This window comes from Accipiter gentilis, chromosome 7, assembly GCF_929443795.1.
Source record: "Accipiter gentilis chromosome 7, bAccGen1.1, whole genome shotgun sequence".
NCBI lineage: Eukaryota > Metazoa > Chordata > Aves > Accipitriformes > Accipitridae > Astur > Astur gentilis.
Genome location: NC_064886.1, coordinates 15,286,035 through 15,305,357, shown reverse-complemented (window position 1 = coordinate 15,305,357; position 19,323 = coordinate 15,286,035). Strand labels below are relative to the sequence as shown.

The 19,323-nt window shown below is 39.5% G+C and overlaps 1 protein-coding gene across 4 annotated transcripts in view; it reads left to right on the top strand.

Annotated features, from left to right (window-relative positions):
• Window positions 1-19,285, top strand: part of KIAA1671 (KIAA1671 ortholog) — a 65,090-nt gene extending 45,805 nt beyond the window's left edge. For all 4 annotated transcript variants that reach the window (XM_049804557.1, XM_049804559.1, XM_049804558.1 and 1 more), the window contains 7 exons: window positions 5,405-5,523; window positions 11,657-11,912; window positions 13,946-14,120; window positions 15,191-15,318; window positions 15,700-15,839; window positions 16,010-16,092; window positions 16,627-19,285. In XM_049804557.1, the coding sequence (XP_049660514.1) occupies window positions 5,405-5,523; window positions 11,657-11,912; window positions 13,946-14,120; window positions 15,191-15,318; window positions 15,700-15,839; window positions 16,010-16,088 (897 nt within the window). In that variant the 3' untranslated portion in view covers window positions 16,089-16,092; window positions 16,627-19,285. The remainder of the gene's footprint in view (window positions 1-5,404; window positions 5,524-11,656; window positions 11,913-13,945; window positions 14,121-15,190; window positions 15,319-15,699; window positions 15,840-16,009; window positions 16,093-16,626) is intronic.
• Window positions 19,286-19,323: the final 38 nt, after the last annotated feature.

Sequence of the window (19,323 nt, the reverse complement as noted above, 5' to 3'; positions counted from 1 at the left end):
AACTCTCCTTAAGTGTGGTGTCACACTTAAGGGGCAGGGGAGTTCTGAATATGGGCAATTTGACCAAACTTCTGACTTCTTTTGATTAAAAAAAAAAAGGAGACAGGGAAAAAAAAAAAAAGAGCTTTTCAAGAAATTAGCAAAAAATTTTCTCTTTGAGTTTTGTACTAACAAGGCAGATGGTCAAATTTTCATTCCATTGTGCAATTGCCTATTCATATTCAATTTATACCAGTAGATTTTAACTTCTAATTTTTTGCACTTCAAGCTGTGGGGTGTCACTTTGGCTGTCTGATGTCTTGGTCTCTTTTGCAAACAAAGATATTTTTGAAACTGTCTGTGCAGATTCTGACTCATGAGGTCTCTTTCAACTGATATTCCTCATATGCCAGGTCTTTATTTCACACCAGTGCAAAAGAGTTTTTCACATAAATGTATGCATTCATTCTTAGTTACGGTTAATTTTTGTGCTGGTAGGACCAATATTGTGCGTGCATCATTTTCAGGAACTGGAAATTGCAGGAGTAATCAGCCCTGGACTATTGCCAAACCCAGCTTAATTCCAAGGGAGTACTGAAAGAGGCATAATCATAATGTCTCGTTTTAGAAGAACTAGAGGCAAATCACTATACAACTCGGCTGTTTTATTTCATGTGAAAATTAAGTTGATTTTTTTCCTGGCTACGGGTATAAGAATTATGAAGTTAAAGATCAAAGCATGGAGAATTATGGCATTTGACTACTGTATCAAGAGTAGTATTTATTTGATTGAGGAGATTTTTCTGTGATTATAAATAAACCCAAATTAGGAATTTTCTTATCTTGTGCACTAAGACGACACCAGACTCCTCTTTTACTGACTTTTCCTTTGAAATGTGTTTTTACTGTATCGTGAATATTGTTTATCGAGGAAATGGCTGTATCTGGCCTAGCCTCACGTGTTGTCTGCCACCTCCTTCAACTTTGGTTTCTTCTTCCAAGGAATGAATAGAGAGAATGGATCACACATATCAGCACAAGTTTGTTGAGTTAATAATGTGTAGTTGTCTCTTACAGAAAAAAAGGTTTCTGTTCAGAGCAGATCTGTTCTTAAGAGCAACAGAAGTCAAAGCTGGATGTGTCAGTTCTTTATCTTGCAGGATCTCTTGTTCTGTGGAGCTGAGACATTAAAAAAAAAAAGAAAAGAAAATATTATTTTCATGCATCTGAAGAAATAAGCTTTAAATCAGGATTTAGGCTAGGGAACAAAGTATGAAGCAGAAACTGGTCATGTTTGAGAGCAGGATGTCACAAAGTATTTCCTTCTTTCTCCTCCCATTACTGGGTAAAAACTGGCTTTAGTGCACCTTATTGTGCCACTGGATGTGTTGCAAGTACTGCTAGGCAATATGAAGGGTGCTTCGATCTGTCTGCTATGGTTTTATGTAAATTAATGTGATATAGGGCACTGTGGGATGTGTGATATAATGGGCTTGTGACAGACCTGAAAATTGTCACTCTAGTACGTTCAGTGAGTCTTATATTATTTTCCCAATCTGTCATATGTTTCAAAGCTTTCGATTTGTAATCCTGGTTTGTTCTTCATTCATGCTCTTTGTCTGTAACACCAAGTTGTTCCAAGTAAAATGTTAGTGCCAGAAAATGCAAATGTATCTGTATGATCTAATTTGAGTTGCTGGTGTCTAAAAGGATCTCAGCCATAAAACTTAATGTTATATATGTATAGTTTTCAGAATTTGTATTATTTTGACTGATATTTAAAAACCCAAAAGTTTTTAATAGCAACTACTAAGTGCTATCCAGAGAGCATGAAGGCTGAAAGAGGATGCAAGTAGAGAAAATTATCCTTTTTTGTGTTGGTTTTTTTTTTTTTAAACTAGCTTCTACTGTTTTTTAAAAATAAGCTTACAGTTAACTGAGAGTAAACATTTTGAAAACAAAGGGAATGAATTTTTCCAGGCACCTCCAAGGTCCTGATGCCCAGTGCTTCTGTATTACCAGATTGCCTTGAGTCTTTCTGGAGTGCGGTGAAGATGATGCAAAACAGATCTTCAAAAGAATGGCTAAAACTCATCATTCTTGTGCTTGCCAATAGTCACATACTGGAAAGAATAATCTTTGTGGTTTGTTGTCACTTCCTTCTTCAACACACGCCATCTCCTCCAAGCTGCACAGGCTATAAATTGCTTTTCTGCATCACCCTCGGTCCTCCCAGCTGATGCCTCCTCCACAAGCTGGGGAGAGGATTGGCTCCTCTTACCTCTCCCTATTTTGGCCATAGCTGGTACCTTTTTCATCTCAGCTAGCTGGCCAGGTTATTGTACCTCAATAAATTCTCTGCGGTTCTTCTCAGCTGGTAGAAGCCAGAGCCTTTAAATAGATTAGGCCTAAGGAGTGAATTAAGCTTGAAAGAATGCTTATTTTTTCCAACTTAATCATTTGGCCTATCAAAAAGTATAGGTTGAAAGGAATCATCATGGAAAGATGTACAGTCTTCTTCAGAAACAAGTAGCTTCCTCCAGAAGGAAGCAAAATGCAATAACGTTACTCAATATAACAAAGTAATCTCTTATAATTTGGACTGTTTTATTCCTTACATTTAGACTTTTCAGTTTGTTTTATTGAATTTAAGTTCACAATGTCTACAGAAGTAGTAATGTTACTTCTTTTTCAGGCTTTTTTTTGTTTTAGCATAGAGAATTGCTATCTGAGTGTTAATTGTGTCATTTTGTTTATAAAACCGCATCTCAAAGTTCAAATATATGTAATATCAAGTAAAATGTTGCCCAAAACTGAGGAATATGAGCTGATCAGTTTGACAGCAGTGTAAAATTTTATTAAGAGTTACTGAGCCTTCAGATGAGCGATATGTTTGCATCTAAATTTCTTTGCCGTCACTGCCAAAATGGTATTATCTGGGTTGTGCATGCTTTCTCCTTAAAACCATCACATTTGTGATAACACAACACTTTTTGTAAACAATGTCTCCTACATGCAATAAAACAAAGTTGCTTTTCTGCTGCTCCCATTCCTGTTTCTAAGCTTTTTAGACTACGTTTCTAGCTAGAAACAATGTGAGTAATTGCAAGTAATACAGTCTATACCATGCATAGAGATGTGCTTTAGTCGTAGCTGCTGGAAAATACTGGCTTCCAAAAAAAAAAAAAGGTAACGTGCTTGTGTCTGGTCATCTTCTGTTTGTGGCAGCAAGCGTTACCCTGGGGTATCAGGCAAGGGCTGTGGAGGTGAGTGTGCTGCCACTAAGACTGCCAAATGCTGCAGTTACAGTGCTTAATATGGATCAACTTTTTCTATGCAGGATGTGGCAAAAGCTGATAAATACTCTGTACATATTGATTACAAAAATGCGGTAACTTGTAATGTGAGATTGAGATTGGAAAAAAATTCTTAACAAGCATCAGGTTGGAAAAAACCCTGAACTAGCATGCACAGTAGGGAGGAAAACGAGAATAATGATTTGCATTTGTTAGTGCCTTTCCTAGAAGTGAATCAACTTGCCAAAGGTTTTGTGGCCACCAAGTGACAGCAGAAGGCTGAGCCCAGGAGTGTTAGCTTAGCGCCCGGTGCAAAGCATGAAATCATGAAGCTACAGAGGGAATTTGTGGAAAGCAGAACGTATGCCCAAGCCAAGTGGGAGGAAATGCCCTGTGGTTTCTAAGAAATACAAACCTATGTCCCCTGCCACTCACCTAGCTGTTAGAAGAAGTGTATGCCTCACGGTTGAAAGCTTGTACCTGGAATGGACTGAAAAATCTAAGAACTCAGATTGCCTCTGGGAGTACATGTATATGTCTATATATAAGTGAATTATTAGGCTGTGGGATCATCTGGAAGATGAAAAGCAGGAAACTTCTGTTTCTTGTAACTCACAAACTGAGCCCCTCTTTTACTTGAGTATTACAAACTGAGAATTTTACTTTGTCTAGTAATGGTGCATTGTAATAGTTGGAATAAATGATGGAGCCTTTTTTTGTTTTATTTCACTCAGCATTAAAATAGATCACTTTGTCAGCAGCCAAGAATATGATAGAACTAGAGAATGGCAATGGCCAGTAGTACGTTTGGGGAAATAAGCAACTTGTTTACAAAAGATGCAAGCATTGTAGGACTTCTTCAGTAGTCAAGTATCAGTACTGCTGAATTACCCTTAATGTCAATATTTTTATAGTCTTAAGGCAGCATTCTTTAGGTTTACAAAATTAAGGACACAAGAAAACATGCAACCTCTTATTTTCTGATAATATTAAGAAACCCCATTTCATTGAATATGGTTGTTACTTTGTGCGTGCTGCCTAAAGTGAAATAGATGCGTTGGTAGTTTCCACCAGCGTGTTCTGCTAGGTGGGTTTTGAGAGGGTGGGTGGGTATTGTTTCTTTTTTTTAAAGAGAGAAAAAGCTTAGGACAGGTGGAAAACAATGTAATCTGCTGTCAGATGAGATCTTCATAAACGAAGTTGACGTGGCGCTGAAAGCCATACTTGCATTTGTTCAGGATAACGAATGCGAAAGGGGCCAACATTTAATTGCCTATGCACAGTGTATTAATTTCAGTAACTACCTAACTTCAGTGTGTAACTCAATACCACTGCAAAACAAAAGGTTCCACAGTGCTATATTCTGAAGCGTATTAACGTTGGTCTGCTGCAAATCTAGGGTGCCAGCAGCAGCAGCTGACCCGCTTCTCTCCCCTGAAAGGGAAGGGCCCTTAGATGCACTGTTTCCCTCTTATGAAAGTAGCAGATCTATGAAATAAAAATACTTAGGAAATAGGAAGTCAGAGTAGAACACATCAAAACCACCATGGTCTGTCCTTCTACGTTGTACATTGTGTTTGAACTTCGCATTAACACACATCAATTTATCAAAAGCTTTCTAGTGTCTGGCATTATGCTTATTTATTTATTTATTTATTTATGCATTTTATTTTGAATGTCTTCCAAAGAAAGAGCTGAAAAAAAAAAAGGAAAAAAAAAAAAAAAGTCTTTATATTAAACCCAGGAAAAGAGCAGTAGAGTTGATGTTTCCCTTGTACGCTTGGGGAGATTAAATGCAGTCCCCAGCAGAATTCTTTGTGTTTGTATAGCTGCTTCTAAAAATTTTGTGCAACCTGAGATAAGAATAATGTTAAAGCAATATGATGTTACTAAATTCAGGGAGTCAGTTCTGGCCCCTAGAACTAGTTATTTGCCCAGGAAAACAGTGATTATTTTATAGAGAAGCGTTGCTCTGAGTTCATAGCTGTTTTCTATGTTTAAATTTATTCCCAGTTTTGTGTTGACCAAATTGGATTGGTAGATTCAAAAACACTATTGCAGATAAAATCTGTTAATCATTTGGCCAAGGGCTAAGGGAATGCTGAAATGTTTCCATTGTTTCATTGCAGGATCAGCTGAAGCAGTGCTTCTCCAGACAGCCCCCGGGAGCAAAGGACACAGACACGCTTGTGCAGGAGCCCGACAGCCAGTATGGCACCTGGAATGAGCAGAGGCACAGTGGGGACAGGTAAGGGTGAGCAAGGTCCCCTCTACCATGCGTGCAAGCTTTTCCTTAGCTGAGTAAGAGAAGAAACCATTGGTTTGGGTGTGTATATGTGCACATGTGTGTACATGTATGGTTTTTCTGAAGTTGGATGCTCAGTTTCAGTGACTATATAGTTTCTTTAGTCTATAGGTGAAGAAATATTTCTTTAACATCTGCAAGTTGCAATAAGGTTTGAAATATAAACCCCATCCTTCAGTGAGAATGCAGTATCGCCACTTTTATAAGCAGTGACAAAAACTGCTTGGACTGGAATAAATTTAATAAGTCTGCTAGTGAGTGAAACACAAGTTAGATGTTATTTTCTAGTGCTAAAATGGTAGAAAGAAGATATGGGAAAAACGTTTTTTCTCAATAAGTACACCAAATGGCTTTGGCTAGATTAGTCTAGGTAGTAAAACTTCTTTTATGCTTTGTATTTATGTGTTTCTAATTATAATTAGAAATGTACATTTTCACATTTAGAAACTGATTACCTGCTTGTGTGATACGTGCCTCTGATGGGTAGAACTAGGGTTCTGGGAAGATTTTGCTAAAAGTGTGTGGTTTCCTCCCACTCAGGTAGGTAAGGAAGTATCTTAGACAGGGTATACTAACAGTTTTGGGGTTTGTTTTATTTCTTTTGTAAATTTGGTCTCTCCTATACCAATTACCATTGCTTTAAAAGCTGTGCTACCAGGTAGGCTGAACGGCAAAATCCATTTGAAACTGGTGCTCTGAACACCAGGCACCTGCTCCGATAGCAGGATGACGTGTGGTGCACATCTTAATGTGCCCTGATAAACCTTGGGGTGCAATCTCCACATCTCACTAACTCTGAAGCATTTTAGTGAGGTGAAGTGGAGGATGAAATGGAATATCAGTTGAATGAAAGCTGGTATTACTGCTTCTTTTCTGCTATTAAAATGATTTGATGAAATAAACCTAGAGCATTAAAGTGTGAGGTTTTGTTTATAATTTACACCTGTTGTGTAAATTATAGCTTAATCTACACTGTTTGAGCCAATATCCTATCTGCTCAGTGTAGTATGAAAATAGCATTTTGTCTGGTTATTTTTAATGCTATACTTGTTGAGATCTTATAGTAGACATTAATGTCTATTACATTTGGTGTGTTCTACACTTGAGAACTGTGTGTTATAAATATTTTATTGCTTATGAAATCAGGGTAGCTTTCAGCTTGAGGTTCAGTGAGCTAAGTGACGTGTCAATGGTGACATCCAAGTCTTCAGTAAAATTAACTTTGATTTCAGTATGTTATACACATTTTCTGAAATCAGTTTCTTAATAAAGGTGCTTGTCTTGGCTCCAAAACAGACAGCATCTGAATGTTATTTCAAACCTGGAGGGTTCTTCTGATTAGAAAAGTTCCACCTAAAAATCCTGGTTTATTGAAGTATTGAACTCAATCCCCATGTCCTGGAATTTTGTTTCCGCTGTAAGAAATGTTTAGGTTTTTCTTTTTTTTTTTTTTACAGGGTAATGATGACTCTGTAGTGACTTTTCAGCATTTTGCCATGCCCTTGCTCTGCTTTAGCTTGACTTATGGTTGGTTCATAGTGGGAGTATTACTGGTGTATTAATTCAAGCACTTGGAGAGGAATGAGAGTAATGTACTTTTAAATATTACATTAATAATGGAAATCTTCCTGGAATATACTGAAACTGCATTTTGTTTGCAGTTTATTTTTTATGAAGTAGAAGGCCTCTGCCAGGACAAGTGCAAATGTTCTCCTCCTCTTGCCATTGGTGTTTGGAGCACGTCTCTGCATTCAGCCCTTGCCTTGTCATCTCCTCCTCTGCTTGGCCCAGAGGCAGGAACTTGGGGACTTTGATAATTCAGCTTTCCTGTTTTGCCTGGCTCACTTCCCTTAGACTTTATATCCTGCCAGCTGTACGGCCCGTGGTGTTGCATTCCTCACGCACCCCGATATGCTCTCCTGGCTGGCATTCAGCCATAAGCCGAACCCACAGCTGAGAGAACACCGGGGGAATGGGTACCATGACCTGAGTCCTGGGAGAGCATCTGGGGAGCAAACAGGGAACACCGTGACAGCAGGGACAAAACAACATCACCCACCTGCTGCTGCTGTGTTGGAGGAACTTGCAGTTTCTGGCATTTTCCAGTATTTGAGTTGTGGAGTGATTATTTTAGCCCCTTTAGGAGTGTTTCATTAATGCATCTGTGAATGAACTCATTTTCTCTGAGAAGGGAAGGGAATTTAAAATAAAAAGCTGTGACTACGTGGCAACAGGATAAACATGGTCCTTTGACTAGATAAGCTTTCAGGAAGGTGGAGAAAGGATCATTTTCAACTAGAACTTAGTCACTGCTGGAATAAGCGTAAGGGGTTGGTCGCAATGGGCTTTGGCAAATAACTTCTTAGAAAGGAAGGAGATGGTTTAATTTGGAGGTGTTACTGGATTTTTCTTAGCTTATCTAAAAGATTTTATTTTTATTTTTTCTCAAGTGCTTTAGTAATCTTTTCCAGGTTGGCATCGTAGAAAAATCCTACTTTTAGATCAGAACAGTCTTCATAAGGAAAAATTATTCCCTTTTACAGAAAAGGAACCCTGGTTTTAGGTGATGGATCTATACAGCTCTGACTTCATAAGATTTTAGCTATTCGTTTCTTCAGATCTTCGAAGCTAGGCTACAACGAAGTTTGAGAAAAGAAAACTCACTACAGGGTATCAGCTACCTGTAACAGATGGGAATCTGCAGTTAAAGAATATAAAAGGGCATTTTTAAATGGACATCATTTCTTCTTGATGCCCTAGGCAAACAGTCAGAGCTGCCTTTTGATTCTAACTCTTCAGCAGCGCAGGATTCCTTTACTTTTTGACTTCTCATTTCGCATGATGAAGCAACACATTCTTTATGGCCTCTTAGCACTGTCGTGCTAAAACTGATTAAATTTAATTGCAATTGAAAGTGAAGATTGATCTTAGTTTATTGCATATTTGTGATAACCATTCTGCTGATATTTTTGTGCACTACACGATGGGTAATTTTGCAGAGAAGCAGGTCTGTATAAGGCACCTGTTGAACATCATTGGTAGCTTATGGATATGCTCGTAAAACTTGAAATCTTAATGAAGTAATAGAAGAAGATGCATAATGCATCTCAGTAGTGAGAACTGAAAACATTTTAAATTTCAATATTTCACCATTATTCTGAAGGGAATTTTCCCCCTAGTTTGTAGCTCAGATGGAAAGAATCCACTGTGCATAAGAGTGTTTGTACTCAAGTCAACCTTGCCGCGTTTGGTGATTAGCTGTGCCACAGTGTTTATTGTGTAAGGATGCTATAATTGTGCAAGAACTCTGCAGGAGAATCCATTAGAAAGGCCTGTGAATTAGAAACCACCAATCAGTGTAAATTCATCTGTGTTTCTGCCATTGCTTACTCTCAAATATTTCAATTTTAAAAACTGCACTGAGTTGTATTAGCTGAAGCCCTAGAAGGCAGAAGGGAAGAGGCTTTCTGAAGATGTGCAAATCAGACAGGATCCTTTTAATATACATTTTAATTTCCATGAAAAGTGGTAAGCCTGCAGATTGTCTTCCGTCTCCACGTTTTTCCATATTCTAGTGGATCTAAAGCCTAACACTGCAGATACCAAATATCATTTGAAGCAAAAATACTAGACAAAAACTTCCTCCTGGAGCTCATTAGTACCATTTCTTAATTATCCTGGGGCCCACTGCTGAAGGAGGGAAGAAGCATTCACTCTGCTCGTGTGCTGGAAATCCTCTGTGCAGTGTTCACTCTGCCAGACTGGAAATTATATCATGTACTGCTGCTTGATAGAAAGTTGTTATTCAACACTAGACTCCTGAGTGTTTTCCTCCCAAGATGGCTATCACTGTAGACTTTACCAAATACTTAGGTCTATTGTTTAAAAAGTGAGCGTATATTCATACACATGTGTTCAGATTTGTTTGGTTGAGCTAGATGCTTGCTCAAGAAAAGGTGCTTAGTGACAAAAGACTCTTGTTAAGCAGAGGAAAAAAACCTGAACTCCTTAAGTACTTCAGGTTTTGTTTTTTAAACTAGAAACTCCTAAAATAGAAGCAAGACAGTCCTATTTTACTGACAGTAAAGTCTTACTGTGTTTCTTACAAGCTCCTGCTGCTTAAAGGAGTACTCCAACCTATGTGACAAAGGGAGACACATAACTGTATAGAGCTTTCAGGCCTGACACTACAACTCATTTCTGGTAGTCTAGGCAAAGGGAAGATTTCTAGGAATACACTGGGAGGATCACACACCGCTGGGGTGCAGGTCCTGCCGCCCTCGGTGCACTCCCCGTGGCACCCCAAAAACCTCTGCTCGTATTGCCCTGCCTGAGGGTGCCACCTGCTGCCCGCTGCTCCCTTCAGCGTTCGCTAGCATCCATGGAAGAGAAAAACCTCTGGCTGGCTGGATGGGCAGCTCTCTCCGAAATACATCCTGAACTAAGAGAGAAGCTCTTTAGGAGAATGGTTGGTTCAGAGAACCACTTCCGCAGTTGGGTGGGCATCTCACAGGTTAGTTTCCATGCTACGAATGTGCATAGTGGAGGAGCATAGGATGTTTGTCCCTGCTGCCATCCCCAGTCCAGAGGCACTGGCTCAGCCTCTCCCCTGCAGAGCTTTCTGGAGTGATTTCCAGCCCTCTTCTTGCCCCTTTCCAGTCCCCTTCCCTGCTAGTTCACTCTCTGCATGTTTTAACGTCACCCACTCTGAAGCCAGCAGACCTCCTGCCTGGCAGGAGTGAATCGATGAGCCTGTAGCACTTCTCTGTGATCACATTGTTGCTTAAAAACTGCTAAACTTCCCAATAGGATCCAATCCACCTAAACTAGCAATGTCCTCTCTCCTCTTTCACATCTTGGCAATTAGGGTTCACTGGGTTACTGTTGTTTGTGTTCCTTGTCTCTTACAGACCAAAACTAGAGGCAATAAGAGAAACAAAATCTAATACAGCTCAAGTGGAGGAGCTGTTATCTCAGGATAGCACCAAGAGACCCTTCTTTCTGTCAGAACATAAGGGATGCAATTTTTTAAAATCCAATATCTATTAGCGTGTAAAAATTGCACCCCAAAAATGTTTAAGTCCTCTGGGCTGCTAAAGATGCTTCAGTTTCCTTGGAGTCATGTGAAATGGAAATGACTCACACCTGCTGCTGGGTGTGCATGGAGCACAAACTGTGTTGTAGGAGCTGCCATGGTGGCTGAGGTCATTCCCAGTACACTCACATTTTCTTCAGTTCCAGACGTGTATACACAGCCTTCTTGTGATTTCAGAAAGTGTGCATACAGCTTATATATCTATGGTAGATATATATAATACATAATACTATATTAATAACAGATGAATATGAATTAAATTAAAATAAATATAAATATACTTTTGAGATACCTATATATATAAAAAAACCAGTGCCCTCCTAGGGAAAAGATGGCAACATGAACAACGGATGTGCTTTAAGGTGTGTTCTTGAAAGGGCTGCAAGTAATTTGTAGTGTCCTGCAGGAATCCCCTTGCAGTAAAAAAGTATTTATTGTTTTGTATTTATAAGCATTTATATGTATTTAAGAGAGTTTTGGATGAACAAGAAAAATCTTTTAACAGTTGCTCTTTGTCTGTGGCCTGTAAACAAGGTATTACTCTTCACAATGTTTTAAAATGTATACAGTGCCAAAGCGTAAGGTCTGCTGCTGTTATATATCAAATGGGCAAATTTAAGCAGATTTTAAGCAGCTCGTTATTTCCCTCATCTCATTTGCCTGTATGTATTTGAAGGGGCCTTTGTGCTGGGGAAAAGAAACCCCAAGCAATAAAACCATGTTACAATCAAATTATTGCCATTTATCTGCATACTTGCATTACTCAATACACTGTAAATTCAAGTGGGTAAAAAGCTGCGAAAACACAAGTGATTCACACCCTTGTGGCTGGTACCTGCTGCCTCCAAAGATGCCTTTGTTACTTCTAGCTGCAGTTTCAGTTCTACCTTTATTTATCATCTGCTGAATATGTGTGATCCAAGCAATGCTTGCATGTATTTGTTTACCCTGAAGTCTCATATATTTCATTTTAATTTGCAGCTTTGTGCCTGAATCTCCTTCCTCAGAAAATGATGTCATTTCGACGAGAAAGCAACCTCCAAATAGCCACCCATCTTCACTGTCCTCTCAAACAGAACCTGCCTCCCTGGTTGATCACCATGACTTCTCAAAAGACCAAAGGAGCACAAGTTTGGACCGTTCCAGCACTGACATGGACTCTACTGATGGGACTGACTTACCTCCTCCGGGAGACACCTACCCTGATGAAAAGGCCGCCGATTTCTCTTTCATTGATGTAAGTTACCATAATGAGAAACAGAAGTTCTCCTTCTATGTTAACTGTATTGTTACCCGTGTTAATCACTGCAAAGCGGTATCTTCTGGACACTTTGCACTTGATCCTCTTCTGCGTTTTCTTTATCACATTGAATTTTCCCAGCTGATTTCCTGCCTGAAAAGTTTAAGATCAAAGCTACAAAGTTCTTCTAGTTCCTGTAATGCTTAGGTTCTGAGAGATTCCAAAAAGCTATTGGCCTCGGATAATGTCTGCCAGTGGCTTAATAAAGTTGCTGTTTCTCTTTCTGCTCCTCAGTGAGCTGTAACAGAAGAGTTAGATGGCTCTGTGAACTTTGGAAACATAATTAAATAACACAAATAGCTAGTGACTGCTATGCTATAAGCCATGCAGATTTAAGGCTATAGAGACATTTGCCAATATTTTTCTTATTTACAATTGGTCTCTTTCTGTAGGAGCTTGCAGTTGCATTTTTAAGGATTTTTTTCATACTTAAGAATCTTGCAGCTAGTATAAGAACAGTAATTTCTGGTCATACACAGATGAGGTTTAGTGTTCTTTGAAAGCACTAACACAAGTGTAGTTTTTCACTATAGCACCTAGGAAGTACTACTTTTTCTTTAGTAGAGTTGGTGCACCTTTTTTTAATTATATCTAATGGCAGATATATTGGTAAAATTCCCAACTTAAATGGATCATGCAGCTGCTAGGAAGGTCTCAGATACATTGCCTTGCCTGTCGAAGTGCCATAACGCCTTCTGAATTGAGGAGTAGACTGCTCTGCAAAACGTAGGAAGGATCCAAGCAGGTTTGTGGCGGAGGCAGTTTGGTCTGGTGCACCAAAATTGACTGTTAAAATCACAGCTGCTTCCTGCGTAGGCTGTTCGAAAGTGCCTCCAGCCAGCTCCGTTCTCCTCTGGTGGTGTTGCTGTCTATGAGGAACTGCAGAAACCTATGTTTTGCCAAAGTGGGTGCTGCTCTCATTTTCCAGCCCACTCCAGCTCTGAAGCAGTGGCCATGTTTGGTGGTCTGTTGCTTTGAGATCCCTAACTGTATGTGCCTTGGCCATAGTGTCAGTTAATAATCCTTTGGCAGGATATCCCAAGTGCATTTTTTTGCTCTGTAAAGGAAATGTTAGTAGCCCAGAGCAGGGCAGACAGCACTTTGTCTGTCAGTGGTTCTGCAGGTAGTGGAGATGGTCCTGTATTGTGCCATTCCCTGGACAGCTAAAGGTGTCTCTTTAAAACATTAATAGCTTCAAGTACAGCTGACAATATGCTGTTTTAATGAATAGTTTATTCCTGACGTGAAATCTCTTGAAAAGACATAAAACCACATCTTCCGAAGGACAATAGGAGGCTCAGTGATGTTTGCTGATTACAGGCAAGTCTCTAACAACAAATTGCTTTGAATAAATAAATAAATTACACCACCTTCTTTTGCTCTGTAAATGTTATTGCCTAACCGTCATGCACAGAGATGGTTGTATTTGAAATGACTGATCACAGAAACTTTCTGAATGCCGTGACACTTAACTTGCAGTCTCCTGGTTGCTGGTGAGTGGCTTGAAATTTCTGGGGATGGCAACCTGTCAGAACAATGAAATTGCAGCGCTCTACTACAAGAGAATTCTGTGTAGTTGCTCGTTTTAGATCCCAGTCGTCTTATTGGCTTTCAGCTGTTACCAGCTAGCAAGGCCTGTATTCTTAAAACACTCTAGGCACCAAAATCCTATTTATTGCAGTTATTTCTTTATTAATTTAGTGAAAATAATTTATGTAGATCAGACATCCACAGCCAAGAGAGATCAAAGAACCAGCATTGCACCCAGTTAGCCACAGTGTAGCATACCCTCATCGTAAATTCTTTTTAATATAGTTTTAAGTAACTACAAGAATAATAATCAGACAAATACATATAGTTTTATTAAACTGAATGGGTTAATGCATTAAACGAGGTTGGGAAATAGTTATGGAGGGGATGACTTTTATTTTCAGGCTGGTTGAAAGTAAAGGCTTTGTTTCTTTTTATAGCAAACCACTATTCTGGACTCCAGTGCGCTGAAAACTCGTGTACAGCTCAGCAAAAAGAGACGCCGTCGGGCTCCTATTTCACACTCTCTTAGAAGAAGCAGAGGGCTGGAGTTTGAAAATAGATTTTCTTTGATGGAAGAACCAGATAATACCTGGATGTTTAAAGATTCCACAGGTATCCTTCAACTATCTGAAATAATTAGTCATAATCAACTACGGTGGGTTGACCCTGGCTGGATGCCAGGTGCCCACCAAAGCTGCTCTATCACTCCCCTCCTCAGCTGGACAAGGGAGAGAAATATAACAAAAGGCTTGTGGGTTGAGATAAGGACAGGGAGAGATCACTCACCAGTTACCATCATGGGCAAAACAGATTTGACTTGGGGAGATTAGTTTTATTTATTACCAATGCAATCAGAGTAGGGTAATGAGAAATAAACCAAAATCTTAAAACACCTTTCCCCCCTCCCCTTTCTTCCTGGGCACAACTTCACTTTCTAATTCTCTACCTCCTCCCCTCCAGCGGTGCAGGGGGACAGGGAATGGGGGTTGCAGTCAGTTTGTCACACCTTGTCTCTGCCACTCCTTTCTCCTCAGGGGGAGGACTCCTCACTTTTCCCCTGCTCCGGCGTGGGGTCCCTCCCACAGGAGAATGTGTGATCAAACTGATCTCTTCTGTAGTCTCCCAGTCAGTGGAAAGACCGTTATCTGTGTGGTGGTTGCTTTGGTACAAGTCTAACAGACCTAAAATATTTTGAAGGCTTACCTTGATAAGAAATGCTGTACTGGAAGCTGGAGTGTAATTATCAACTAAGTATCCAGTGCATGTAAAGGTGACCACACCATTGCATCTTTCCCTGTAGTATGCAGACTTCTGCTACTCAGCCTCTTTGTATCAAAGCCCTGCTTTGAGCAGGGGGTAGACCAGATAACCTTCAGATGTCTCTTCCAGTCTAAATTAATCTCACATTCTGTGATCAACTGAGATGTTTAGAAGCAGCAACATTCATTAAATTAGGAGTACCTTCTGCTCCCTCATCTCTGTCAGCAAGAAATCTTTCTATTGCCGAGTACTTTCTCTATAGAAGCACTGAATTCAGTCCTGTGGTGTGTTAATACCACTCTTAATACATTTTTGAATGGAAGGAGAGATCTAGAACAAGGTATAGATGAAAAGCGTGATGACTAATGGGTTCCCCCCCCCCCCCCCCCCCGCTTTTTTTTTTCTTTTAAACAATTAATTAGAAGAGAAGAAAACTATGCAACAGGAAGATTCCGACGAGGAAGACAAGATACAGCATACTGCGAGATCGTCTTCTGTACAAGCTCAGAGACTTCCCATATTTCCAGGAATGGACCACTCTGTTCTCAAGGTGAACATAGGCAGAACACATGAGATGAGAGTTAAAGTGGTTCAGTATCTGCAAATGCTCTCTATGAAGAGAACTAGGAAATTTTGCTGAAGATGACAATGTTGTTTGGGTGTGGGGTGGGGTGTGTGATGTGTAGAAAAACCACGCAGTTATCTTTCTCACTTGTAACTGTTGGCTAGAACTATTAAGTGATTTGGAAAAAAATTAGCTTCACAATAGCAAACATGCTTTCAAAACTGCATAGATTTATAAGGCATCCCTTCAGTAATTTCAGGTGTGGATTTTTTAGTTTTTATAAATCTTGAGTGATTTGTTTTGTATTCCAAGAAAAGTCTGAATGCTGGCTTAAAAAGGAGCCCTTTTCTTTATTTTTACGTTTAGGCCCAACTGCGGAAAAGACAAGAGTCTGAGAGTCCTGGTGAAATAAATTCTGCTCAGCTGTTCAAATCCCCTAAACCGCAACTGCCGCTTGGAACTCCTGGTAGCAGACTGCTGCCCTCCAGTGTAGAGAAGGAGGACAGGTGAGAGACTTCCACCAGTGTCAGAAAGATGTTAATACTCATTTTGGTGGGAGAAAAAAATAATTAAGTAGGATTCTCAAGGCTGTAGGGGAAATTGTATATTTCCTTTTTTTGGTTTTGTAATGAGTTTTCATAATTAAAGACTAAAGAGTACTTTTTTTATATCTTAGGTCAGAAGAAAAGTCTCCTCAGTGGCTGAAGGAGCTGAAATCAAAGAAGAGACAGAGCCATTATGAGAATCAGGTTTGAAAAGGTACCTTCCAACAGAAAGAGGGGCTTTTCTAAGTGGAAGTATGCAGTGATAAAGACACACACGGAAAATGTTTCCTTAATGAGTCAGTATAACAACTCTGTGAGCATAAACATTGAAGCAGACTTACTGTGAAGCGTGCACCCAGGAATGTGAAGTGATTCTGTGTTGAGGCAGAGCAGTTTTCATAGAAGTGAAGTTTTCATCCACAGGTGATAATTTCACTGATTCTCTGCACATAATTTTATTTTAACAACACTCGGTCTGTTTGTGCTGCGATTTTCATCAAGCAAGAATGAGTCTTGTCACTGAATAACTGAGGCTTGCACACATTTTGAAAACCTTGGGGTGTGTTGTTTCAGCAGTATTCTGGGCAGCTCTTGAGCATTTAGTGCATTAAATAGGACGAGACCAAGATGACGCTACAACAGTAATATGCATTTGTGGGAGGTTTCCTGTTACAGACATTGAGGGGTCTGACTGCTTTCTTGACCATGTCATACCATTCCTTCAATTGCTTCTGTTTTTTCCTTCCAGATAGTGATTCTAACTAGAAGAAGATAAAGAAGTTTAACAGAAGCCTTAACTCATCTGAACCTAAAATTCACTTGTCATGTTGCTGCTGTTTGCTTCCTGCCTCAACTGCTATGTGCATGGTGCCTTCCTGTTTTGTGGAGAAAGCTGCTTAATATTCATAGTCAAATACAAAGCTGTATCTTTTCAGATATGGGAGGAGGGTCACTTTAGACCTGCCTGGAAGAAGAACCAGTGGTTCATAGTTAGCACTTCAGAAAGTCTTGAAAGATTGTAATATTTGATCTAGGAGTGCTGTGCACCAGAAAAGTCCCCTCACTGTTGAACAAAGACTACGTTTCTTCGTAGGTGTTCAGCAACTCAAAAGTATGACTTTTGGTAGACATGTCAGGTGTAAGGCTGGGCTTTGTGTTTGTTTATGAAAATAACAATTTTAATCAAATTTATCTTTTTTTGTGAAAAAATAGTAAACTCCTATTTAGAATGAAGTTTGTGGAAGGTGAGAGTGAAAGAACAAATTATGTTTACTGCCATATCGAAAAAGGAAACTTGATTATTTTTTGTAAAATGTATTTTTGATTGGCTTATATTTACACGTGATCTGCTGACCTAGCAGATAAATATAATTTTTAGATGAACAACATGTTAACTTTTGTCACTCTTGAAATGGTATATTCTGTGTTTTGTCAGCATGTGGAATAATTGCTTCATTGGAATGTCTTTCCTAAAAAGGATCAAGCAATAATGTCAACCAGTTCTCTTTAAAAAAAAAAAAAAAAAAAAAAAAAAAAAAATTGTAAATACTGTTTTTATAACAAAAAAGGAAGGGAAGAGGGAGGATGTTACACTCATATCAGGGTTCCAGTTAATTGTTGAATGTCACTTTAATAGCAGTTTGGATAGTCCCACTTCATATTTTTATTTGTTAATCTGTAAATACCAGGTTTAAGTTTTTATTTTTATGCTGATTTTGTGGGATAACCTAAATGTGATCTTCAGTTTCTCAGTTGATTTACTTTTCTTCTTTTGGTAAGACCAATGTTATAATAGTGGTATAGATATCTCATAACACGGGTGTGATGAATATCACTAATATCTTAAATATGTTAATATCTTTGAATACAGATTCTGAAATATGAACCAAGATGTCCATTTAAGACATACTTTATTTCTTTCCCCAAATAAGTGCTCTTTTCAGTAAACCTTTAAAAATGTAGCCCAACGAGGGAGGTTATTCTGCCATGTCGGTATGCCTCACGACTTGACTAAGAAAGCAGCAATGTGGGAAAACAAAGTGAGATGGGAGCGTTCTCCTTCCCTGGTGCCCTCCTGTAGCGTGGGGCTGGGCAGAGCCTGCCACGGTAGAAGCGCCAGCGGTCCTTGTGCCGGGTGGGTCAGCGTGGCAGCAGTGGGGCTGGAGCAGGAGCAGATGCTGCTCCTCGCATTGCACTTCCCGTGTCCTGCTGATGGGCTTCTCTCGATATTAAAGCACCAGCACTTGAACTCATTTTGCTTTTTTTTTTTTTTTTTTTTTTTTTTTTTTTTTTTTTTAAAATGATCAGCGTTTCGGAAAGCTTGATTTACGTGGGGTTACCACAATGGTGCATCTGCTAGCCAGAGTGGCATGCCTGGTCTGCTGTCTATCAAGCTTGTAGCTGCCAAAACCATGTGCCAACTCTTCTCATGGAGGAGTCACAGATGAGGTGATTTTTAGTCCCAGTCTGCTCGTAGGAAATAACAGCAGTATGTCAGAAGACAAGTCCCATATGCGCATCTCTCTCCCAGATTTAGTTCCGATAGCAGCTCCCTGTGCTTAATGGAGATGCAACGAATACTTTTCTCTTATGTGAAAAATCTTTACTTGCTGCTTTGCCCTATTTCACATCAGAGCTGTTGCTGCCGTTACAGTTTTACAGCCTCTTCTGCTACCAATCAAGAAATGATCACCCAAGATCTCTGCCAAGCATTTCATTCTGTGTGGCTATTAACCCTGGGCGATGGGAGATGGGCTTCCACTTGAATGCAGTTGACCAGACTGTTAAAGAGCTCCTCTTAGCTAATTTGAAAATGTTGCACATATTTTCTTCTTCCCTTTTCTTTAGATGATGGTGGAAAAGGTGACTCTTTAAGATAAGCTTTGCATATGTGTCTGTTGGGATTATTTTTTTTATGGCAGCACTCAAGGGTACCATCAGTTGTACACCATGTGCGAGACACACACGCTTCAGCCAGCCCTGAGCAGCAGCGTTTGCAGGTGTGAGAGAAGAATGACGATTGCTTTTCTTACTGTTACTCAGATGAAGTGGGGCTTACCTTAAACAGTATCTAGAAATTGGTAAATTCCCCCAGCTTACAAGAATATTTACACAGGCATGATTTTTGAATTCAGCAGGTTGACAGCGTTGCATTACCAATAGTTGGAGGATATACTGGTTTTTTGGTCTCACAAATGAAGGCCAGAGATTCTTAACTGCAGTGTTTGCTCTGTGTTTGAGGAAACTGAGGGGATTAATACTAGGTTTCCACAAAGCCCTTTGAATGTGTATGCATTTCCACATCTGCTTGGACAATGCACTGAAACTTACTGTATTTAGTAGTTTAACCTACTACTGAGAAATGTTTAATGCTTAAATGTCTAATTAAAAAGCATCTTTAGAATGTTGTTGAATGGGAAAGTGTTTTTTCTGTTTTATCGTTTCT